Genomic DNA, 25,044 nt, shown 5'->3' on the forward strand with positions numbered 1-25,044 from the left:
AGGATCCTGGAGTACAGGGAAGTCAAATAACCAGGGTTTTGTTACTGGGAAGGGGCTCAGAAACCTAAGACAACTCCTCATTTTATAAGCACAATCATCTATCGTCTCTGAGGTCCTTCTAGGTCTTAAAGCCCACGTTTCTGTGATTTGACTACGTTGGTCATAGTTACGCTGTTCCCTCAAGACGAAGGTTGGGTGAAAGTCTTCACCCCATTCTGGGACATCCCATGCTTGCCTCCCTCTCGGCTAAACTCTGGGAGAGGGTGTAGGATTGGATTTCTGGGTTACAGGCATGGAGATGTGTGATGGGGGTGATGTACTTGAATTTGTGAACATCCTTGATTAGAAGATCCCAGGTTTTAGGCTTTCTGTCTTCCACTCATTTTCTTTGTAACCTGAGCCAAATAGGTTCAGTGTAATGCATGTCACCTTCTTCATCTGTAAAAATAGGGCCAGCAGCACCCATCCCACCTACCCCGCTATATGGTTAGAGCATCAGATTGGCAGGTCTTCCTACATGTATTGTGCACCTACCATGTCCCAGATGCTGTGTCAGGCACTGCGGATGTAGAACAGGACGGACGCAGCCCTGAACCCCATGGAGCTCCCATGGCTGAGAAGACTGGCATGAAAGACACATGTTCCAAGTTAAATATGTCCAAACGTACAGCGTGCGGCCGAGAAGCATGGGGTGATGGGAGCTTATAACAGGGGGCTCAGACATGAGGTCTTGGATGGCTTCTTGGAGGAAGTGGTCTTTCAGCAGAGAACTGAACAATGGATAAGAATAAGCAAGGTGAGGAGAAGGGAGCGTGGCTGGATAAGAGCCCTTGAGGCAGGAGGGAGTTGGCTGGCTCCAGGAAATGAGAAAGGGTGAGGTGTTGGAAGCAGACACAGCACACCAGGGTACAGGAAAGCCTGAAGGAATAAGTTAGGGCAGATCCTGTAGGACTTGTTAAAGATTTGGAACTTTATTCTAAGGTTTCAGTTATTCTGAGGTTTCAGTAATAAGCCATTTAAAGGTTTTAACAAGGGGGTGACGTGAACTTTTCAACTTAATGAGATGATCCTGGCTTGTTTGGAGAGTGGCTTGGGCAGGAGTGATTTCGAACAAAACCAGTCAGTGAGCTTCTGCTTCATCCAGGCGTGAGATAAGGGCAGCCCCATTAGGGATCTTACAGTGGAGGTGGCGAGAAGGGGACAGATGGGGGAGGGAAAAGTGACAGCCTGAGACGGATTGGATTTGGGAGTGATGGGGAAGTAGAACAGGATGACTTGCAGGTTTGCAGCTAGAAAAATCTCAGTGAATGGCGGTAGAGTTTATTAAAATTGGGAGCGGAGGAGGGAGAGCAGGTTTCAGCTGGTGGTTGGTCATTACTTCAGTTTGGACGTGTCCCAATATAGGTGCAGATGAGCTACCCAAGCCATGACATTGAGTTGGGGGCTGGCTGTGGATGCCCACTGAAGCTGGCAACGTTGATTTGGGACCTGAGTTATCCCCAGGTGTGGTATTTCAAGTCAGAGGCATGGAGGTGGTATCCAGAGAGGGGGAGTGAGATGAGTATAGAGCGAGGACAGAGCCCAGAGGTGCTCTGCTGTCACTGAGTCCAAGCTCGTACTACTCACCACATGACAGGCCACTGAATCGAGAGACGAGTTGTCGGGGCAAGGAGTAGTGACTTTACTTGGAAGGCCAAAAGACCAAGAAGATGGTGGACTAGTGTCCCAAAGAACCATCTTGCCTGAGTTAGAATTCAGGCTTCTTTTATACTAAAAGTTGGAGGCATGTGGCTCGTTGTTGCAAACTTCTTGGTGGGGGAATCCTTTGTTCTTGCAGTTGTCTGCCTAGGTCAGGTCAGGACGTTTCTGTAAACTTCCAAGACAGATGTTATTCTCTGTCCTGCAACTTCTTATCTTTATATGAATGGAAAAATGTTATACCTTTAAAGGTCAGAGCCTTGAGGATGGGCCATCCTGTCTACTTCAGGCTGTAGGCAACATTCTTAACTCGTAGCAAAAGCAGTAGAATACAAAGGTTGAAGTAAAAGAAACACATCCAGTATGGAGTCAGATTCGTTCTTCCCTATATTACACTGCCATTTGGTCATCAGGTTGGGGAGACAGCAAGTCAGGTAACAGATGCAGAATAGCTTTAAAAATTAAAGCAGGATGTTACTGTTGGACAGGACTGGCTTTACTAAATATGAATAATAATGCACATCGTTGACAATTACTGCTGCACTTGGACAGGGGAGATGATCCTTAACGTTCCCGAATCTGCAAGACTATTTCCTCAAAGTTCTTTTTGCCCCTCTGAAAAGAAAGCGCACCAGGAGGGATTTATTCTTATCAGGTCATACTGCAGTAACTTCATTTTCAAATCGTTAACAGGAAGGCATCCTCATGCGATCATTCTTGATACAAAACCCTATCTTAGAAGCCTGACACCATCTCCTCAACTCTTCTGAGAGCTTTTTGGATTTCATTTGAGACCCTCAGCTTTAAATAAAACACAGATATAAGCCTGGATTCTTCGTGAACCTCTTTTGATGTCTCTCCCATCAGCTGAATTCATTTTTTTGCCTCCTGTTCTGACATTTGGTTATAGATTGTTCCAGGAATTTCATTGCTAACTTACATGATATGAGCAGATAAAGGGGAGCTGAACTCATTATCTGATTTACTTTGAAGCTGAATTCTAGATGGTATTTATGGGGAGGGGGAAGAGCAGCTTACGATGGGTGAGAATAGTCTTCAGTGCCGAAGTTAAATGAATTTTCATAGGAAAGTATCCTTCCCCGAACTCTTCCTGTGCATGGGAGTGGGGACGGGGTAGAGGTTATTGCTTTCCATCAAATAAATCCAGTCAAAAGCAGACATTCTGCAGGAGTCAGACTCCTATTCAAAGGCAGTCCGCTCCTTTGAATTCCATCAAGCTTCTGGTACAGTAACAGGAAAGTTTATTGTGTTCACTTTACATGAAAAGAGGCCCTTTCAAGGTGATACCTTTCCTTGTCAGAGTGTGTTAGAGGGGGGTTTTTATTTCTCGACAGTTTTTTACCATGACACCTAAAAAGAAGAAATTTGCATTGGAGTACCCTAATGTGAATTTGGGATTCGGAAAGCATTTGATCTTCCATCCTCCCGAAGGACTCTCCAGCTGAGGGCAGGCTGCTGGGGCAGCGTGTTCAACAGCATGGACTCTGGACCAGGCAGCCTGGGTCTAAGTTCTGGCCTTGCCCTCATCAGCTGTGTGAGTTTAGGCAGGTCATTTAACCTATTCGTACGTACTTCAACTTTCTCATCTGTGTAATAGCAGTGAAATTCAGTAGGGGCTTTTTGTACGGTTTAAATAAGTGAGTGTACGTTAAGTGCATAGAAGAGTGTCTGAAATGCACGTACTACATTAACTTTAGCTGGTATTACCTCCACCCTGGGCGGCTGATTGGATTGTGTAGTAAGTAGTATGAGTGGCCATTCACTGACCATTGCATTGCTATGCTCTGTGCTTTGTATGCACGTATCTCCTTTACTTTTCTTACGATAATTCCTTGAAGTAGACACTACTCTTTCATCCATATCACAGAGGTGCAAGTCCATGGGCACAAAGCTGGTAATAGCAGGGCTGAGATCCAAACCCAGGTCTGTGTGGCTCCAGATCCCAGCGGGTTAGTACCATAGCTCCGTCTTCACCTATACTGGGACATGCGCAAACATGCTATGGGCACTGGGTGTGGGTGTGGATGTGTGCTGAGAGTGGAGCAGAGGATGGAGGAAAGAAGAGAGGATGGGGTCATTTGGAGTGGAGGCCTTCTTAGCCTAATTAACCGGATAACAGACAGTTATGGAGCCTCCCTGCACCTTGTCATTCTTCCCGGAGAGGAATTGTGAAAGGACAGGAAGTCAGGGAGGCATTCAGGGTTCCCATCTTCCTGGAATTTGGAATTTTCCCTTCTTAACAATACTACCTTCTATCAATTTCCTTCTTTATTACAGTCTCCACTCCTTGCCTCTCTAGCCCCTTGAACCCACAAAACCTATATGTGTGTGTTGAAGAGGGATAAATGAGTCAGGGCTTCAGGGCAGAGTGGCCGGAGCCCCGTTTCCAGGTGGTGGAAAGAAGTTTGGCCCGGAAGTGAGGAGATCTAAGTCTTGGTCCTCTGTCTGCTACTGACTAGCAGGAAAACCCTAGTAAAGTCACAGAATTTTTCTGGGCCTTATCTGTGAGTTGAGGGTTGGAAGGTATCTGACATCTCGTGGTTTTAGCCAGCCTTCTGGACTTCTGACCTCTGGGAGCTATCTTGGTGGCAGTGAGAATGGTGGTGGTGGTGATAATGGTGGAAGGGGAGATGGAGCTGGTGACGATGGTATACGTGGTGCCAGAGATGGTAATGGTGGCGCAGGTGGAGGTCATGGTCGTGGCGGTGGAGATGGGAGACGATCAGAGAGGTGCTGATAGTCACAACTAACAATAAGCCCTTATCTGGTACCAGGTATTGTACTTAGCACTTTATGTCCATTATCTCATCTAATCATCCCAGCAGCTGTTGTAATCTTCGCTCTTGCATATAAGAAGCCTGAGCTTTAGAGGTAAGGTCCGAGCATCCCATGGTGGGCAGAGTTGCCCAGGTCAGGGGGAGACAAAGGTGCTGGTGCTAGGATATATGTCATTGGAAAATGTATGATAGGCATAGAGTGGGAGGGGTGTTAATCTGGAAAGTTAAACATCTTCATGTTCTGCTCTCCCCAAACCCTCTCCCTCTACAACCAAGTTGTTCCCAGGTGCATTTAGGGTCATAACTGCAGGAGCTCATTCTCCTGAGGCCACATAGTATGTAACAGAGAAATAGTCTCCCACCACCTTTACCAGTTGCTCTTCATTTCTCTATGAGTTTCGCCCTTTGGTTCAGACCCCAACCCTTATGCTTTGGGTTTGGGGGCTGCAGCTCTCTGATAAAGACTTGTAGCATCTTCACGGGGGACCGTGATTTAGGGGGTCCCTGAAGTGAGTATTTGGGGGCAACTGAATGTCCTCCAACATGTGTCTTTTCTATATCCTATTTCACCCGTTGATCCTCATCTACACTCTGGACCCCATGAGGCCTTCTTGGAGAGAAACAGGAGAAGAAACGGGTTTATAGCTCAGAGAATACAGGGCTGGGATTGTAGCGCATGGTCTGGGAGACTAAGGCTGCTGGCGTCTGAAGGCATCTGTCAGAACCAAACCTCCGCACCCCTGTCTGGACCTCCTTCTTGGACCCGGGGGTTCTGACCTTGCTTGAATGAGAGGTGATTCCTTCTTTCAAGTCCCACTCTCTCCTCCTCTTTTCCTCAGGATGGGGATTGTAATGATCTAGGCACTGGGTCTGGTGTCAGTAAGCTCAGTGTACTGACCCCTCTGGAGGGGGACCCTGGCTTCAAATGGATCCTATATACATGAGGTGAATGCAAGTGAAATGCTCTCTGGATATCCAGCCCCTCACCTGACCTCCAACACCCCTTCTCCCTCCTGCAGATGTTTATTGAGCAATTACTATGTAAAGATGGTCTGTGACATGCTGAGGATATGACAGTGAAGACGGAACCTCCTGACCTCCTGGAGTTTATGGTCTAGTTTACGCTACAGTGGTATAATGACAGGGGCAGGAGGTAAAGGTGCTGGTGATCTCATAGAAGGGAACCTGGTAGAGCCTCGTGGAGACAAGGAAGGCTTCCTAGAGGCAATGACACTTTGCGGACACTTGTAGAATAAGAGCTGGACCAAGCACGGCAGTGGCGTGAGAGGAAGGGACAGAGAAGGAATAGTGGAGGACGAAGATGATGTGGTTCAGGCAGAGTGGTCAGCGTGTGCGGGGGCCTGGAGACCGGAAAGAACAGATGGGACGGCTGCTTGCCCCACCCGGGCCTGGCCTGCCTCAGTCACAAGCACCCAATGCTGGTTCTCCCAGGGTCCCGGTCCCGCGACACAGAGGGGCCTCAAGCAGGAACCGGGACCCACGGGCACGTTGGCGCCTCTCCGCGCTCCTGAAATGCCCGTGTTGCCTCTGCTGCGTGGGCTTGGCTGAGCCCCGCTTCCTCCAAGAGATGCTTGGCTTCACCTCTTCCCGCTTCTCTGAGGCTTCTGCTGGCCCACCGGTAGACTCATCTGTGAGGTTTTTTTTTTTTTTTTTTTTTTTTCAGTGCTTGCATTCTGGGGTTTTAATTCTCTACCATTTGCAGGGAGCTAAATTCTCTTAGAAACTGCAGCCTTTCAGCCACGAAGCAGTGTTTATAAGTGGCACGGCCATCACCGGGGGTGGCGTGAGTTGATCCCTGGAGAGGATGGCCCCGTCGTCACACGGTCTGTCGCTTCCCCCGCAGGCTTGGAGGGCACCATAGTCCCCGTTACCACCACCCACACCCGGGCTGTGCGTTACTAGGGAAGAAGCCTTCGGCTTCACTTGTCTGCTGAGAAATAGCTACAGGCTTCTGTAGCTACCCCAGACACAGGGACGTCACTGTCAGCTGATTCAGAACAGACTGCATAGAAAGCCACACAGCTACATACGGTTGAGAGCCACATAGAAAAATATTTATTTAACAGTTTTCAGTTGATCATCGACCATGCATTCATAAAGGAAAAGGAACAGAGGCACTAAACCACAATGATGACCCTAAATGCTTTGAGCGCAAGGGGGTGTCCTAGGGGGTGTCCTACAGCTCCCAGACAGGAGGGCTTGTTTTAGAAATATATATATTGTCGTACTGATTTAGAATTTTTCTTCTTGTACTGAAGTTTATAGAGCAGAATGGGATGGATGATATGCTTGGCAAACTGCAGGCCATCTGGAATCTGGGTCTCTGGTGGCTGGAGCCACACCGGGGGGACCCTCCTTTCCTGGGCTCCGTCAAATAGCTGGGGCAGGGATGGGACATCGAACCATCTGTCCTCGTGGACAGAAGCAGCCATCTGTGGCCTTTACATCATTTGAAAGCTGTGACCTGCACCCTTCTCTGAAAACCAAATCCCAACAGCTCTCCTACCTTCTCCTAAAGAATATTTCTCAATAGGAAAGAGAACAAGTTGGCAGATCAGAGTTTTCAATGAAGGTCTCTAAGCTGATGGGGTCGTGGAAAAAGTGACCACAAGGCGTCCAGGCAAGCCCTGGCAGGGTCAGAGGACATAGGACGTGGAGTGGCTCTCAGCCAGGGGGGAGAAGGGGGAGAGTGTCCAGTGCACAGCCATCACCTGTGTTCCTCACAACCCATCTGTGCTGCTTCCAAAGCCCCTCACTTTCCACTGGCAAACTTAGCAATGAGTGGTGGCCATCCTTCTAGAAAGCCACCTGTTAGCCATTAAGGAACGTGCCTGTGGGTGATCCAGCCACGGTCTCAAAGCCATCCAGGAAAAAAAAAAAGGGAAGCGGTGTGTGCTGGCAACATAAGCAAGACCGGACATGGCTTGGTTATGGTGACCTTGGGAAAAAATGGAGGGGAGAAAGGGGGGAGAGAAACAGTGCAGAGAAAGGAGAGGCGCCATTGCTCTCCTTACTGGAGAAACATGGAAAGAAAGAGGGGGGAAAAGAAAGGAGAGGGGAGCAGGGAGAGGAAGGGGGAAGGAGGGGAGACAGGGAGAAGAGAGGGAGAGGAGAAGAGAGGTAGGGCTGCCCTCAGGAATGAGAGGAACCAGTGGGAGTAGTTTCAAAGTTACTGTCAGGGCCGTATTACACTCATTCGAATGTCATGCTTCAAAGGCAAGCCCGTGACAGGGTGTGATGTGGTGATGAGGCCACCCTAATGCCCACTGATCCGGGCTCCACCTCCATCTGTGCTTCTCTTAGACCAGCGGTTCTCAAATTTGAGTAACAGCACCAACCAGTGGCCTTGTTAACCCCAGGGGTCCCACCCGCAAGTCTCTGATCCAGCGGGTCTGGGTTGTGCGTTTCTCACAAGTTCCCAGGTAGTACTGATGCTGCTGTTCCGGGAACCCCCGCTTTGAAAACCGCTGTCTTAGACGTGAGAGACTAAACCAAGGTTTGCACTGATTTGGGCTCCTTGGGTCGAAGGTAGTGAGTGAGTCAGTGTCTCAGCTGGCTGGCAAGAGCAGATCGGCGAACACGACGACAGAATTCAGGAAAGCGCTAAAACCTTTGTTTGGATGTATTCGCCTCTTCCTGGCCCCTTCATTCAACCAACCATATGTTTACTTTCCACTGGCAACTGCGATTCTGAACGTCAGTTGACAAGCAGGTGTTCTGCGCGCCGCTCTATGCAAAGTTAATTTATTGCCCACAAACTGATGCAGTGCTCTCTCGCTGACCTCCATTCCCACCTGCTCCACCCAGCTCTTTGTTCTGGCCACACTGAGCCTTGCAGCTCTCAGAAAGGAGCGGCCCTTGCATTCCTCCACCCCCTGTTCGTGCTGTGTCTCGGCCTGACTGCCATTTTCCAGGCAAACTAACTCTTACTCTCCTTTAATTTTTTTAAAGGTTTTTTTTTTTGACGTGGACCATTTTTAAAGTCTTTATTGAATTTGTCACAACACTGCCGCTGTTCTGTTTCGGTGTTTTGGCCCCGAGGCACGTGGGGGTCTTAGCTCCCCGACCAGGGATCGAACCCGCACCCGCTGCATTAGAAGGCGAAGTCTTAACCACTGGACTGCCAGGGAAGTCCCCCTCCTTTAATTTTCTGAGTGTTCCCACCTGTGGAAAGGTCGGCCAGCCCTGCACATTGCTGCCGTAACGTTCTGTCCAGATTGCCGTCATGGCCCTTTGCAACAAGTCACCAGGCTGTGGCTGCCTCACCTTTCTCAGCGTTTTATCGTCAGTGCCTTGGACAGGGGCTCTAACTCCTGCTCACCGCGGTTGGGGTGAGGGAGAAATTGGAATATTGGGGCAGGAAAAGACGGAGAGCTCTACTAATCACTGAAATCCTAAATCGAGGCTTCAGTGATTCAGTGAAACGGGACTGTCACAGGTGGAAAAGTAAATCTTGGTGATTTCTTTAAAAGCAAACAAAATAACTTCACTTGAGGAAGGATCAAATATCCAGACCTTTTCTGCTTAGGACGAGCTAGATATTCTTTTGTAGCAGGTGCTTACGTAAGGCAGACGGATGGACCGATAGACAGATATGGATGGACAGATCGGGGGGATAAATGGTGTCCTTAAGGCTTGCTCGTCAGGTCATGACCTGGAATCATATTTTGTTTTGCAAACATTCTTCAGCTCCTTTGGGAGAGCTTCAGCTTCCTCTGGGGGGAATATGTGTGCTCCAGAGCTCTGTCACGTGCCTGTTCTTGAGGGACCTGGTCCTAAAACGGAATCCTGGTTCTAAATCGAGGTGTTGTGCCGACTTAGGCTGGGGTCTGAGCCGGACCTGCCTCTCATTGAATTCCATGCTGTGAATGGTTAGCACTTGAGCCAAAAAGTGAAAGACAAAGCCATCCCACTACATTTAAAAATAACGAGAGGCTTTTTGGTCCATTTCGGGTGGCATCCATGTTCTGAGCAGCGGTCCTGCCACCGTGACCTGTGAGATTTTGAGCAAATCACTTAGCCTCAGTTCTGTCACTTGTAGGACAAGGGCGTTCTCTTCCTGCTGTCCCATTTTCTGATGACTGTGAGTCGTTTCTGGGGGACTCACAAATAGTTACCTTCACTTTAAAGATTGGAGGGGAGAAAACGGAGCACGGCGTCGGATGTGCGATGCCGCAGGTGGCGTAGCTTAATGCACTTCTGAAGACTCAACCAAGCAGGCTGACTTGAACGCTGTTGAAATATCAGGCTTCAATGCAGGACGCTGTTGGACGTCTGCGTTACTTCTGTTTTTTAAACAGTAGTCTGCTGAGAATAAATCTGTGTCACCGCCTAATGGGCTCTTGTCATTTTAGCGCAGTGATCAAGGAGGAAAAACGGAAGTGCTCTATGTGGGAAAACAGGCAAGATGTGAAGGTATTTCTTAACCCAGAGTGCACGGCTGTCGGCAGTACGATACAGATTTATCCACAGTTTCACTTAAAACAGTTTACGTGCTTTACTCAGGGACTGAGTTCAGTTCACTGATCTCCATTCAGGTTCACACTGAAGTCATTTACCTGCGGGCTACACCACACAGACCGAAGCATTATAGATTCTTCCAAATGTAACAGACAGTGCAAATGGACTGCAGTCCAACGTAAATTTACTCAGACCTTTGATATGGTCTATTAAGGCGTGAATAAAACTTTAAAGCTTTGCCTCGGCTACAGAGTAGCTGGGACAGGAGCTGTACCAGTTGTGAACGGTCAGAATAAAAAGCCACTGTTGGACATGGTGTTTATTCTCAGCAATGTGTCATCTAAAATAATGAGCTTTGTTTTCAAATGCAGAAAGGAGCAATTCACTTGTTATTATAAAATGACGATCTTATAAGGGGGCTAGTTTGACTCCTGACACCACCGAGGCTGACCTCTGTTACACTGTCCGTTGACTGTACCTGGGTGCCCAGTGCTCCATTTTCCCCATCTCCAGTTGAGATGGGGAAGTAAGTATATTCTAGCAGCCCTGGCAGGTATGTGGCACAATCTGTTTTATTGCAGAATGACTAGGCAGGGCTTAGAATGAGGGATGCAAAATAAAACTGTGTGTTTTCACAATTATTTATGCTTCAAATAATTTGTAGTCCCTTATAGGGAAGGCTTTCTGTGAAAAGACTGGATCGACTTGGTCTACACTATAGCAGAGAATGTGTATTCAGAAATATGATCCAGATTCAACCTTGGTTGCATCGTCAGAATCTTAGGAGGATAAATACAGGCTAGGTGGGAGATTCTGTGAGGGTTTCTTTGGTTTGGCAGGACTCTCTGGGGGTGTGTGGCTGGGAAGTGGGAAATGGGAGGAGAAGGAAACTGGGAGCCTTGCTGCTTTGGGGAGCGTCTATGAAGGGTTACTTTAACCTGTGGCGTAGCCACTAGCCAGAGGGGGCTGGTCCCGACTGAAATGTGCTGTAAGCCTAAAAGCCACACTGGGTTTCAAAGACTTAGTAAGAAATGTAAGAAAATGTAAAACATCCCAGGAATGGTTTGATTCGTTGCACGTTGAAACCGTGTGTGAAATGATGGTATCTGGGGCATCTTGGATTAAAATCATTAAAATTGATTTCACCTTTCTCTTACTTTTTGAATGGGGTTGAGATTTTAAAATTACACATGTGGCTTGTATTTCTAGTGGGCAGTGCTGTTTAATACCTATTATGTATGGTGGGATTATGGCTCATGTTATGTTCTATTTTTCAAATTGACAATGTGAGAGACAATACTGTCTTGGAGAAAAAAATATATATATAGCTTGTGGATTTTGGAGTCCAGCAAGCATGTGTCTTGGCTATAGCTAGCCCTTGGGTAACTAACCTCTGAGCCTCAACTTCCTCAGCTAGAAAATTAAGGTAACAGTTTGGATCTGATAATAAGTCTTGATCTCAGCAGGTTGTTGTGAGAAATGCATGGGAAATTAGCAGAGAGCACTTAGCACTGAACTAACATAGGGAAAACGCAATAAGCAATCGGCATGGTGCTTTCTGACATCTCAGGACCTGTCCAGTGCCTCATCTTTTAATCCCCGACCATTTCAACTCAGTTCCTTGTTTCGCTTCTTCCCCAAATTTGTATTTTCTTTCATGTCTATCTGTTTACTTCTACACCCAAGAAGGCTAACCCTTCCCTTCTTTTTCTCATCATTGAAAAAAATCTCTCGTCTGGTTCCGCATCTTCTTACTTGTTCAGACTAAGGTACCTCCTACTTATTTACTTCAACTGTTCAGAGCAAGAATTCTATCCTGGCTAAAACTATAAACCAGCCACAATCCTTCATCTGCCTGTGTCTGGACCGGGGATGCTGGGTCTTGCCTTTTCTGGAACTCTGCTTCCTCTTGATGGGATGGTCAATCAAAGAACGATCGACTCCAGGCAGAGGGGGTGTAGGTAATGGGAGAATAAGGGTCATGTAAACAAGAGATCAAGAGAACAGGACAGGAGAAGAAAAATCGTGTAACTTCTCTTTTGCCCCACACTGCTGCCTTTTCTTTCCGTTGGCTTCAGAAGCTGTGCTATGTTCAACCAGGGTGAGTACAAGTTGGTTCTCGTTGCCTTTCTAGATTCTTACACCTGCAAGCACAGCCTCCCACAGTGAGCATGGCACACAGCTAAAACCCCGTGCTCAGTTTCCACATTCTAAGTTCTTAGATGAAGATGGTTGGTAACTGTTCTCTGAAATTCAGTGGCAAGGAAGAGAAAAAGATAGAAAACTTTGTGACGATATGTTGTTTCGCGAGGTGAGTTACCTGAGTCCTTCACAATTAACAAGATGAACCTTTCAGCCAGAGCTACATGAGATAAGAAACAAGGAGAAATAACTTAAGAACACACTTGGAATAGCAGTGGTGGCTGGACACTGGACACACCCGTGCCTCTTAGAGTCCCCGATTTTCCTATGCAGGTTTTTTTTTGGTAATCAGAACAACGTTGGTTTTTGTTCCCATCTAGCAGCTGAAACTAGGTGCTTCAGCCTGTACTCTTAAGGTGATTTTTTCTTTTTTTTGCCTTTCATCAGATCAATATGTTATTTTGCCTGTTTTAGTTTTAGATTTACTGAGTGTAGCAAAGGAAAGAAATAAGCAAATTGGTTTGTATTTCAAGTGTGGGCTGAGGTTTGACCCGATAAACCTGTTTGGAAATTTAACAGGGGAGAGCAGGTTTCACGGGTCATCTTTGCTGACAGCTGGGATTTTTGGAGGATTTGTTGTTGGGAGAACTGGGTGATTTCGGTGCCAGAGAACATAACTAGGGTCCCTCTGCCACCCCAGGCAAGGGGGGATGCTTAGGCGAGGGTGTGCGGGTGGGCCAGCCCTGGATGGATAAACATGGCTGTTTTTCCTGGAGCATTTATTAATGAAATATTTACCATTGATCAGAGGCAAGAAGGGGTCGTTACCAACAATCACTTACCTGTGGCTTCCTAGAGAATCAGAGGGTTTGAAAATGTGAATCAATTTTTCTTCTTAATATATTATGTAAATTTAGGAGAGGGAAGAAGAATTTCTGAAAAGCCAAAACACAGCTCTAAGCTCTAAGATATCACGTCTCCACATAGAAACTTACATTCTGGTGTCTTGGGTCCCCAAGAGAAGACAGCAAAGGCTCCTGCAGATGCCTGCTTTTCCTTTTCTTATTTACTTTTTTGGTCACCGTGGATAAATACTCGTGACATTTGTGATATCAGTTGTCTACGGTGTACATAGCATCTTTTTCTCTGTCAGGGGTTGTAGAAAGAGCAATGATTGCGTGATTCAGAATGCACATATGTGGGCGTTCAGACATCTGTCCGTGCAGTCAACTTTTGATCCTCGGGGGACCACTAAGGGGTGTCTTCTTAGAGCCTGATCTTTTCGGGGCTGCTGACGGTACAGCTTAGTGACACAAAGGCAGTGAGCTAGTGAGTTACTCGCTGAACTCGACGTTTTATATTTTCCATGGTTTTTGGATTAATTATCTATCTTTTTTCCCCCATGAGGCTCAAGTATATGCCACATCTAAAAACACCTGTAAAGAAACAGAAGTGCTGCTGCAGATACAGCGTTGTAATTACAGGTGTGCACGCCTACTAAATACATGTCCAAAACACACGCTCAGTGGCCGGCTACTCCTGATTCTGCCTCCCCTGAAATTGAATGCACAATTAGTGTCGCTAAATATACTTCTTTGTTACCGAAGGGCTGCCACTGCCCTCTGTCTTGAAAATAATCATTGGGTTGCCTCTAGACAAACACTCTTTAAAGTACAAATATCGTTTCATCTGATGTGGCTATTACTGTATCCGTCTATTCCTTAAAGGCCAAAACCAGACTTATGGACTACATCAAATGCTTTCTGGATACACAAACAAAAACATTTTTTTAAATTAACAGGCTTCAACAGGTATAAATAAATTGGCTAAAGCATTTAATGGTCTTTAACACAGTCAACGCCCCGGGCCTTGAAACAGTGTTTGTTAAATTCTTTTTTTTTTGCTAGCGGCAAAAAAAGCCATCAAGCAAGCCGAACTTGAAAATTGGGTACCATTTCCTGGCCAGTAAGCACAGAGCTGAGGGGCTCAATATCTTATGGGTATCTTTTTTGTTGCTGGGCTTATGGTTTTTTTTTTCCTCTCTGTCTCTCCCACCTGCTCAGGGCTGATCGTTGTGACGTTGGCCGTCTGCTGGATGCCCAACCAGGTTCGGAGGATCATGGCCGCGGCCAAACCCAAGCACGACTGGACCAAGTCCTACTTCCAGGCGTATATGATCCTTCTTCCCTTCTCGGACACCTTCTTTTACCTGAGCTCAGTCGTCAACCCGCTGTTGTACAACGTGTCCTCGCAGCAGTTCCGCAGCGTGTTCGGGCAGGTGCTGCGCTGCAGGCTGACGCTGCCACACGCCAACCAGGAGAAGCGCCTGCGCGCCCACGTGGCCTCCACCGTGGACGGCGCCCGCTCAGCGCGCCGCCCGCTCATCTTCCTGGCTTCCCGGCCCAATTCCTCTGCAAGGAGAACTAACAAGGTTTTCCTAAGCACTTTTCAGAGCGAGGCCAAGCCCGAACCTAAGCCTCAGCAGTTGAGTTGCGAGTCACCGGACCCCAACTCGGAAGTGAAACCTGCCAACCCTGCCACCGAAAATGGCTTCCAGGAGCAGGAAGTGTGACTGTCTGTCAAGGAAGGAAGGGAAGCTGGAGCGCCAACGGACCCTCCCCGCACAAAAGCGACGGTTACCTGCATGCAGCGGTGCCAAAACAAACTGCGCGCCCATCATCAGGGACAGGGGTGGAAGACGGGCCTGGGAAAAAAGCAGATGGCCGCTTACAAGTGTCACTTAAGGGCGAATGCTGCCACCAACCTGGCCTCAACTCTGAGAGTTGGCCCATCTGTATCCATTCCTCCTCCTTCCTTCCATTAAGGACACACTGAAAATTCAGTCAAACTGAATGCGTCCAGAGCTCACAAAGTTTTGTTTTTACACTGAGCTCTTCCATTGTTTGCAAAGGAACTGAAAGAAAGAGAACACGGATTCCCCTCGCCACCCAGCATCAAAGGACACCCAGAAAAATCTCAGGGGGCTGGGGGAAGGTGGGCCTGAAGAACGATGCAGGAGGGGGCTGGTATCTCCTTCAGCTTCAGCAGTGTGCCAAGAAAAGGCCTAATTTGAGGAGCACGAGGGTGCCGGGGAGACCCGGCCGAAGGGCTGGGGCAGAACTGCTCCTTTTCTTGGGCCGGGGCCCGTTGCAAAGAGGGGTGTTGCAGCAGCTGATGCACACGGAATTCACTTTCCCTGGGGAGCAGAAGGATTGGTACCCAGCCGAGGCGATGAGGCAGGCGGCCGACGACGCGCACGACTTGCGGTACATGATTCCTGCAACAGACCCAAAGGAGCCAGATGTAGCAGCCTGCACTGGCCAGCAGGCGGCAACCCTGAGCCCAGATCCCCACGGAGAGCACTTTTCTTCCTTCTCCTACAGCCCAGAAACTTGGTGTGGCCAGGGCACTGCTCCAGGGTGTTTCGTTGAGCCCCCCCCCCCCCCAAAATACAGGACAGGTGCAGTGAAGGCGGCGGGCATCATTTCCCTGGCTTCTGAGATGCCAGTACCAGTGAATAAAGAGCTTTTACAATCAAAGTTCATTTTTCTTTAAACTGTGTACTAGACAGAACTTTTTACTTTTTTTGGTTCACACTGTCTCATGCCAGAGAGGATGACAGGCTGCACTTCAAGATCTTGTCTCTGTTTGTTAGTACTTTATAAGCGACCACAGAGAGATGGTTCTCAACTATGTGTTTTTGAAATCCTGGAATTCTCTCAATAAAAACCAAACTCCAAAGAGAATCAATCAATCAGATCACTACCGAAGAGGCCCTGTGTGGGTTCAGTGAAGGGAGGGGGGCCTGGCTGACAGTGTGCCGAGCACCGCCTTGTTGCACGGGAAGTTTTGCCCTTAGAACATATGGCCATTTGCCAAGTCAGTCAGCACCACACAGCCAGCCCTTATTAACACATACTGTGTGGACACATCAAGGGTCTTCCCACTAAGACTGAAGGGCCCTTAAGGAGCTCGTGTGTCAGGTCCAAATTGCAACATAATCATCAAATTAGGGGTGTCTTGGGTAATCATTTGACTTTATAAAGCTGGAAGTTTATTCAAGTAATAGCTAAGCTTATTAAATACTTTGCTGAATGCCAGGCACTCTTCAGATGGCTCCTAGCTCACTTACTACCTGCAACAACCCTACAAGAGAGGGCCCCAAGATCATCCCCATTTTGCAGATGGGGATCCTAAGGGCAAGAGAGATTTAGCAACTTGCCCAAAGTCACACTTCTAGAAAGTAGAGCACCTGTGATTTGAACCAAGTATTCTGGACCCATGCTGTCAAATCTGTAGTACAATATAGCAAAGCAGCCAGCCAAGTTAACCACAAAATGGTTTTGTTTTTTGCAGGGGGGAAGACTACTTTGAAAAGAGCTTTTGGTGTGTGTGTGTGTGAGAGAGAGAGAGGCCGTTTTGTATCAATGAACTACTATTCTTTTTGGACATACAACATCATACTAAAGCTGAACCTCAGACTGACGCCTTTAGCCCATGTGCCGCCCTGCGTGTCTGAGGGATACAACACATTCCACCAGTAGCCAGGGCTCCCTCCCCTCTGACTCCCTGCAGGCGTGTGTGTTTGCAAGCATTGCTTCCATCTGGGCCCGCATCCCCTCCCTTGAGAACTGCTACTTGAAGTGCCTAAAACTCCCAAGTGGGAGGTAAAGAAATACTTTAGATTTACATGAAACATGCAATTTTATGTCATTTCTATAACTGCATGTTTCAAGGATTGCTCTTGTAACTCTGTTAGAAAAACCTGGAAGGCAGCTGGTCTGGTAAAAATAAATCTCACGGACAGAGGATGTGTAGGGGGACCAAGGAGCACTGTTTGATTTCTAAGGAACATGCTACAGAGTTCCCAGAGTCTCTACATTTTCTAACCATTGCCCATTTTAGAAAATTAAGTTTCACTGTCTTTTATTCTTAACTATTAAAAGCCACTAAACTGTCAGTTGTCAGTTCAGCTTCGGTAAACTTTTTTCCTTTAAATAAATTTTAAAAATTAAAAAATATGTACTGAATACATCTTTTACTGTAAAAACGTTCAGACAGATAAGAAAATGCTCCTTGACCGCTCTCCTTCCAATGCTACCTCCTCCTCAGAGGTAAGCACTCTTATCAATTTGGGGTGCCTCCTTCCAGGCCTATTTCTCTGCATTTACAGATGTGTCCGTGGAGAAGAGGTCTGCGCATATGTCCTAATAGCATAATATAACATCCTATATGCTGTATATATGTATATCCTATTTGCATTTTCACTTAGTGACACGGCTGGGGATATATTTTTAAGTCTAACTTTGTAGGACTAAGAGTCAGTGATGAGGTAAGTTAGTTAGATAAATAACACAAGATGGGTGCCCCAATTTTGCAGCAGGGGACATCTCCAGATCACCTGGCTCTGATGGCCAGTGGGGCCTACGCTTGTGGTCCTGCAGGACTGCATATATCTGCATCTTTAAAAGTTGCTGCCAGAGGGTCTGCCTTCCAATCAGCCTGAATCTAGGTGCTGAGATCCTCTTCTTTGGGACACTAACTGATCTCAGCACACACTCAACTACTGGAACCTATTAGAAATAAAATAGGCTGCTTAGACAATTGGAAAGGTTGAAGAGATAACCAAAAGCTGGGGTATGGTTGAATGACAAGGTACATCTACACTAGGCCAGCCCTTCAAGACGGGGAGAGGTGGCTGTTTCACCTAAATGCACAGAAACCAAAACAAATCATCATAAGGGAGAAAAAGATGAATATGGTCCAAACAAATAAGATAAAACTTGAGAAGAACATTTTAATGAAACATAAGTAATTTACAAGAAAAAGAATTCAAAGTAGTAGTCTTACACATGTTCACTGAACTTGGGAGAAGAATGGATGAACACAGTGAGAACTTCAACAAAGAGAGAGAAAATATAAGAAAGAACCAAACAGAAGTCCCAGAGCTAAAGTGTACAATTATTGAACTAGAAATGCACTAGAGGGGTTCAAGAGCAGACTAGATGAAGCAGAAGAAAGGATCAATGAACTCAAAGACAGGGCAGAGCAACTGACCCAATCAAAGAGCAGAGAAAACAAAAAGGAATGGGAAAAAAAAAAAAGGAAGATAGCTTAAGGGACTCATGAAACAACATCAAGTGCATTAATATTCACATTATAGGAGTCACAGAGGGAGAAGAACAAAAGGGGTAGAAAACTTATTTGAAGAAATAACGGCTGCAAACCTCCCTAACGTGGGGAAGGAAACAGACATCCAGTTTCAGGAAGCCCAGAGAGTTCCAAACAAGGGGAACCAAAAGAAACATACATCAAGACACATAATAATTAAAATGTGAAACTATAAGACAAGGAGAGAATATTAATGGTAATAGAGGAGCAACCTGTTACTTCAAAGGGAACTCCCATAAAATGAGCAGCAGATTTTTCATGAAAAACTGCAGGCCAGAAGGGAGTTGCACAATATACAGGCATACCTCATCTTAACTGCTTTTTGTTTTATTGTCCTTCACAGATACTATGTTTATTACACACTGAAGGTTCGTGGCAACCTGAGTTTAGAAAGTCTATCAGCACCATTTTTCCAAAAGCATTTGCCCACTTCATGTCTCTGTCATGTTTTGGTAATTCTCACAATATTTGAAACTTTTTCATTATTATATTTCTCACGGTGATGTGTGATCAGTGATAATTGATGCTACGATTCTAATCGTTTTTGCTTTGTATTTTTTACTTGAGATATGTACATTTTAAAGACATAATGCTATCTGCACACAATAAATTACAGTATAAACATAACTTTTATATGCATGGGGAAACCAAGAAACTTGTATGACTTGCTTTGTTGCAATATTTCCTTTATTGTGGTTATCTGGAACCAAACCCCAGTATCTCTGAGGTATGCCTGTATTCAAAGTGCTGAAAGAAAAAAAAAAAAAACTTCCAAACAAGAATATTCTATCCAGCAAAGTTATAATTCAGAATTAAAGGAGATACAAAGTTTTCCAGACAAGCCAAAGCTAAAGGAGTTCATCACCACTAAACTGACCTTGTAAGAAATGTTAAAGCAGCTCATTTAAGTTGAAAAGAAAAGGTGTTAATTAGTAACAAACATATGAAAGTATAAATCTCACGAGTAAAGGTAAATATATAGTAAGTGTAGTGGATTAATCACTTATAAAGCTTGTACAAAGGTTAAAAGACAAAAGTAGTAGAAACAACTACCATAATTAGTTAAGGGATACACAAGATGAAAGTAGAACAGGAGTGGACACAAGATAGCAGAGAAGAAGGACATGAGCTCACCTCTTCTTACGAAAACACCGAAATCACAACTAACTGCTGAACCACCATTGACAGAAAAATGCTGGAACCTACCAACAGATATCCTATGCCCAAAGACAAAGAAGAAGGCCACAACGAGATGGTAGGAGGAGCACAACTGCAATAAAAGCAAATCCCACACCTGCCGGGTGGGGGACCCACAAACTAGGAAATAATTATATCGCAAAAGTTCTCCCACAGGACTGAAAGTCCTGACCCCAAGGCATGCTTCCCAGCCTGGCGGTCTGGCAATGGAATGAGGATCCCCCAGAAAATCTGGCTTTGAAGGCCAGTGGGATCTTATTGCAGGAATTCCACAGTACTAGGGGAAACAGAAACTCCACACTCGGAGGGCACACACAAGGTCTCGTGCACACGACTGCCCAGGATAAAAAGCAGTGACCTCATAACATCCTGGGCCAGAGCCACCTGTGGTATTGGAGAGTCTCCAGCAGAGGTAGGGGGCAGCTGTGGCTCACTGTGGGGATAAAGACCCTGGGAGTGGTAGTTCTGGGGAGTACTCAGTGTCACGAGCCCTCCCGGAGGCTGCCATTTTCTCACGAAGACCTGGTCCCACCCAAGAGCCTGTAGGGTCCAGTGCTCGCACACCTCAGGCCAAACAACCAACAGGGCAGGAACACAGCCCCACCCGTCAGCAGGCAGGCTGCTTAAAGTTTTCCTGAGCACATAGTTGCCCACTAAACAAATCCCTTACATGGCCCTGTCCACCAGAGGCACAAGACCAGCTCCACCCACCAGTGGGCAGGAACCAGTCCCTCCCACCAGGAAGCCTACACAAGCCTGTTAGACCAGCCTCATCCACGAGGGGGCAGACAGCAGAAGCAAGAAGAACTACAACCCTGTAGCCTGTGGAATAGAAACCACAATCACAGAGAGTTAGGCAAAATGAGCCGCAGAGGAATATGTCCCAGATGAAGGAAGAAGATAAAACCCCAGAAGAACAACTAAGTGAAGGGGAGACAGGGAATCTGAGAAAGAACTCAGAGTAATGATAGTAAAGATGATCCAAGATCTCGGAAAAAGAATGGAGGCACAGATTGAGAAGATACAAGAAATGTTTAACAAATACCTAGAAGTATTAAAGAACAAACAGGAACGATACAATAACTGAAATAAAAAATCAACTACAAGGAATAGTGGAATAATGGAGGCAGAGAATAGATAAGTGAGCTGGAAGATAGAATGGTAGAAATCACTGCCGTGGAACAGAGTAAAGAAAAAGAATGAAAAAAAAATTAGGACAGCCTAAGACACCACTGGTACAACGTTAAATGCACCAACATTTGCATTATAGGTTTCCAAGAAGGAGAACAGAGAGAGAAAGGACCTGAGAAAATAGAGAAGAGATAATAGCTGAAAACTTCCCTAACATTGGAGAGGAAACAGTTACCCAAGTCCAGGAAGTGCAGAGAGTCCCAGGCAGGATAAACCCAAGGAGGAACACACCGAGACAGACAGTAATCAAATTGGCAAAAATTAAAGACAAAGAAAAAATATTAAAAGCAAGAAGGGAAAAGCAACAAATAACGTCCAAGGGAATTCTCTTAAGGTTATCAGCTGATTTTTCAGCAGAAACTCTGTAGGCCAGAAGGGAATGGCATGATATATTTAAACTGGTGGAAGGGAAGAACCTACAACCAAGAATATTCTACCCAACAAGGCACAGAAATCAAAAGCTTTACAGAAAAGCAAAAGCTAAGAGACTTCAGCACCGCCAGACTGGCTTTGCAACAAATGCTAAAGGAACTTCTCTAGGTGGAAAAGAAAAACGCCACGACTAGAAGTAAGAAAATTATGAATGGAAAAGCTCATCAGTAAAGGCAAACATACAGTAAAGTTAGGAAATCATCCACACACAAATATGATATCAAAACCAGCAGTCATGAGAAAAGGAGAGTACAGATGCAGGATATTGGGAATGCATTTGAAATGAAAAGACCAGCAATTTAAAACAATCTTGTATATATATAGCTATATCAAAACCTCATGGTAACCACAAACCAATAATCTACAATAGATACACAAACAAAAAAGCAAAAGAGGGCTTCCCTGGTGGTACAGTGGTTGAGAGTCTGCCTGCCGATGCAGGGGACATGGGTTCGTGCCCCGGTCCGGGAAGATCCCACATGCCGCAGAGCGGCTGGGCCCATGAGCCATGGCCACTGAGCTTGAGCATCTGGAGCCTGTGCTCCACAACGGGAAAGGCCACAGCAGTGAGAGGCCCACATACTGCGAAAAAAAAAAAAAAAAAGGCAAAAGAAATCCAAACACAATGCTAAAGATAGTCATCAAATCACAAGGGAATAGAACAAAAGAGGAAGGGAAGAAAAAAGCCCTACAAAACAAATTGAAACCAATTAACAAAATGGCCATAAAAACATACATATCAATAATTATCTTAAATGTAAATGGATTAAATGCTCCAATCAAAAGACACAGACTGGCTGAATAGATACAAAAACAAGACCCGTATATATGCTGTCTACAAGAGACTCACTTCAGATCTAGGGACACATAAAGACCGAAAGTGAGGGGATGGAAAAAGTCACTCCATGCAAATGGAAATCAAAGGAAAGCTGGAGTAGCAATACTTCTATCAGACAAAATAGAGTTTAAAATAAAGAATGTTATAAGAGACAAAGAAAGATAATACTTAATGATCAAGGGATCAATCTAAGAAGAATATATAACAATTGTAAATATATATGAACCCAACATAGAAGCATCTCAATATATAAGGCAAATACAGCCATAAGAGAAGAAATCAACTGTCATGCAATAATAGTGGGGGACTTTCACACCCCACTTATACCAATGGACAAATCATCCAGACAGAAAATCAAAAGGAAAATACAGGGAAGAGAGGGGGAAGATGGCAGAAGAGTAAGACGTGGAGATCACCTTCCTCCCCACAGATACATCAGAAATACATCTACATGTGGAACAACTGCTACAGAATACCTACTGAACGCTGGCAGAAGACCTCAGACCTCCCAAAAGGCAAGAAACTCCCCCACGTACCTGGGCAGGGGAAAAGAGAAAAGAATAAACAGAGACAAAAGAATAGGGACGGGACCTGCACCAGTGGGAGGGAGCTGTGAAGGGGGAAAGGTTTCCACACACTAGGAAGCCCCTTCGCGGGTGGAGACTGCGGGTGGCGGCGGGGGGAAGCTTCGGAGCCGCGGAGGAAAACGCAGCAACAGGGGTGCAGAGGCAAAGTGGGGAGATTCCCGCACAGAGGATCGGTGCCGACCGGCACTCACCAGCCCGAGAGGCTTGTCTGCTCACCCACCGGGGCGGATGGGGACTGGGAGCTGAGGCTCGGGCTTCGGAGGTTAGATCCCAGGGAGAGGACTGTGGTTGGCGGCATGAACACAGCCTGAAGGGGTTAGTGCACCACGGCTAGCAGGGAGGGAGTCTGCAGAAAAGTCTGGAGCTACCGAAGAGGCAAGAGACTTTTTCTTGCCTCTTTGTTTTCTGGTGCGCGAGGAGAGGGGATTCAGAGCGCCGCTTATAGCAGCTCCAGAGACGGGCGTGAGCCGCGTCTAACAGCGCAGACCCCAGAGACGGGCATGAGACGCCAAGGCTGCTGCTGCTGCCACCAAGAAGCCTATGTATGAGCACAGGTCACTCTCCACACCTCCCTTCTGGAGAGCCTGTGCAGCCCGCCACTGCCAGGATACCAGGATCCAGGGACAACTTCCCCGGGTCAGGCACACCACGCCTCAGGCTGCTGCAACGTCACGCTGGCCTCTGCTGCTGTACGCTCGCCCCGCACTCCGTGCCCCTCCCTCCCCCCAGTCTGAGTGAGCCAGAGCCTCTGAATCAGCTGCTCCTTTAACCCCGTCCCGTCTGAGCAAAGAATAGCTGCCCTCCAGCGACCTACACGCAGAGGTGGGGCCAAATCCAAAGCTGAGCCCCGGGAGCTGTGAGAACAAAGAAGAGAAAGGGAAATCTCTCCCAGCAGCCTCGGGAGCAGCGGATTAAATCTCCAAAATCAACTTGATGTAGCCTGCATCTGTGGAATACCTGAATAGACAGTGAATCATCCCAAATTGAGGAGGTGGACTTTGAGAGCAAGACTGATTTTTTTTTCCCCTTTTCCTCTTTTTGTGAGTGTGTATGTATATGCTTCTGTGTGAGATTTTGTCTGTATAGCTTTGCTTTCACCATTTGTCCTAGGGTTCTGTCCGTCTGTTTTTTTTTTTTTACTTAAAATATTTTATCTTACTTTATTTTATTTTTTGTTATCCTCTTTCTTTCTTTCTATTTTTTCTCCCTTTTCTTCTGAGCCATGTGGATGAAAGGCTCTTGGTGGTGCAGCCAGGAGTCAGTGCTGTGCCTCTGAAGTGGGAGAGCCAGACTCAGGACACTGGTCCACAAGAGACCTCCCAGCTCCACCTAATATCAAACAGCGAAAATCTCCCAGAGATCTCCATCTCAACACCAACACACAACTTCACTCAACGACCAGCAAGCTACAGTGCTGGACACCCTATGCCAAAAAACTAGCAAGACAGGAACACAACCCCACCCATTAGCAGAGATGCTGCCTAAAATCATAATAAGCCCACAGACACCCCAAAATACACCACCAGACGTGGACCTGCCCACCAGAAAGACAAGATTCAGCCTCATCCACCAGAACACAGGCACTAGTCCCCTCCACCAGGAAGCCTACACAAACCACTGAACCAACTTTAGCCACTGGGGACAGACACCAAAAACAACGGGAACTACGAACCTGCAGCCTGAAAAAAGGAGACCTCAAACACAGCAAGATAAGCAAAATGAGAAGACAGAAAAACACACAGCAGATGAAGGAGCAAGATAAAAACCCACCAGACCTAACAAATGAAGAGGAAATAGGCAGTCTACGTGAAAAAGAATTCAGAATAATGACAGTAAAGATGATCCAAAATCTTGGAAATAGAATAGAAAAAATGCAAGAAACATTTAACAAGGACCTAGAAGAACTAAAAAGGAAATAAGCAATGATGAACAACACAATAAATGAAATTAAAAATACTCTGGAAGGGATCAATAGCAGAATAACTGAGGCAGAAGAACGGATAAGTGACCTGGAAGATAAAATAGTGGAATTAACTACTGCAGAGCAGAATAAAGAAAAAAGAATGAAAAAGAACTGAGGACAGTCTCAGAGACCTCTGGGACATCATTAAATGCACCAGCATTCGAATTATAGGGGTCCCAGAAGAAGAAGAGAAAAAGAAAGGGACTAAGAAAATATTTGAAGAGATTATAGTTGAAAACTTCCCTAATATGGGAAAGGAAATAGTTAATCAAGTCCAGGAAGCACATAGAGTCCCATACAGGATAAATCCAAGGAGAAACACACCAAGATACATATTAATCAAACCATCAAAAATTAAATACAAAAAAAACATATTAAAAGCAGCAAGGGAAAAACAACAAATAACACACAAGGGAATCCCCATAAGGTTAACAGCTGATATTTCAGCAGAAACTCTGCAAGCCAGAAGGGACTGGCAGGACATATTTAAAGTGATGAAGGAGAAAAACCTACAACCAAGATAACCCAGCAAGGATCTCATTCAGA

The 25,044-nt window shown here is 46.1% G+C and overlaps 2 protein-coding genes and 1 pseudogene across 2 annotated transcripts in view; 1 reads left to right on the plus strand and 2 right to left on the minus strand.

The window, feature by feature from the left end:
* The window catches only part of LOC136125877 (large ribosomal subunit protein P1 pseudogene), a 101,899-nt pseudogene extending 97,485 nt beyond the window's left edge, over positions 1-4,414 (minus strand).
* Positions 1-14,691, plus strand: part of GPR39 (G protein-coupled receptor 39) — a 232,180-nt gene extending 217,489 nt beyond the window's left edge. Inside the window, exon 2 of the mRNA XM_065881074.1 lies at positions 14,183-14,691. Coding sequence (XP_065737146.1) covers positions 14,183-14,691 — 509 coding nt within the window. The remainder of the gene's footprint in view (positions 1-14,182) is intronic.
* A 469-nt stretch (positions 14,692-15,160) lies between these two features.
* Positions 15,161-25,044, minus strand: part of LYPD1 (LY6/PLAUR domain containing 1) — a 61,131-nt gene continuing 51,247 nt past the window's right edge. The window contains exon 3 of the mRNA XM_065881075.1: positions 15,161-15,396. Coding sequence (XP_065737147.1) covers positions 15,161-15,396 — 236 coding nt within the window. The remainder of the gene's footprint in view (positions 15,397-25,044) is intronic.

The sequence above is a fragment of the Phocoena phocoena genome, chromosome 7 (assembly GCF_963924675.1).
Source record: "Phocoena phocoena chromosome 7, mPhoPho1.1, whole genome shotgun sequence".
Lineage (NCBI taxonomy): Eukaryota > Metazoa > Chordata > Mammalia > Artiodactyla > Phocoenidae > Phocoena > Phocoena phocoena.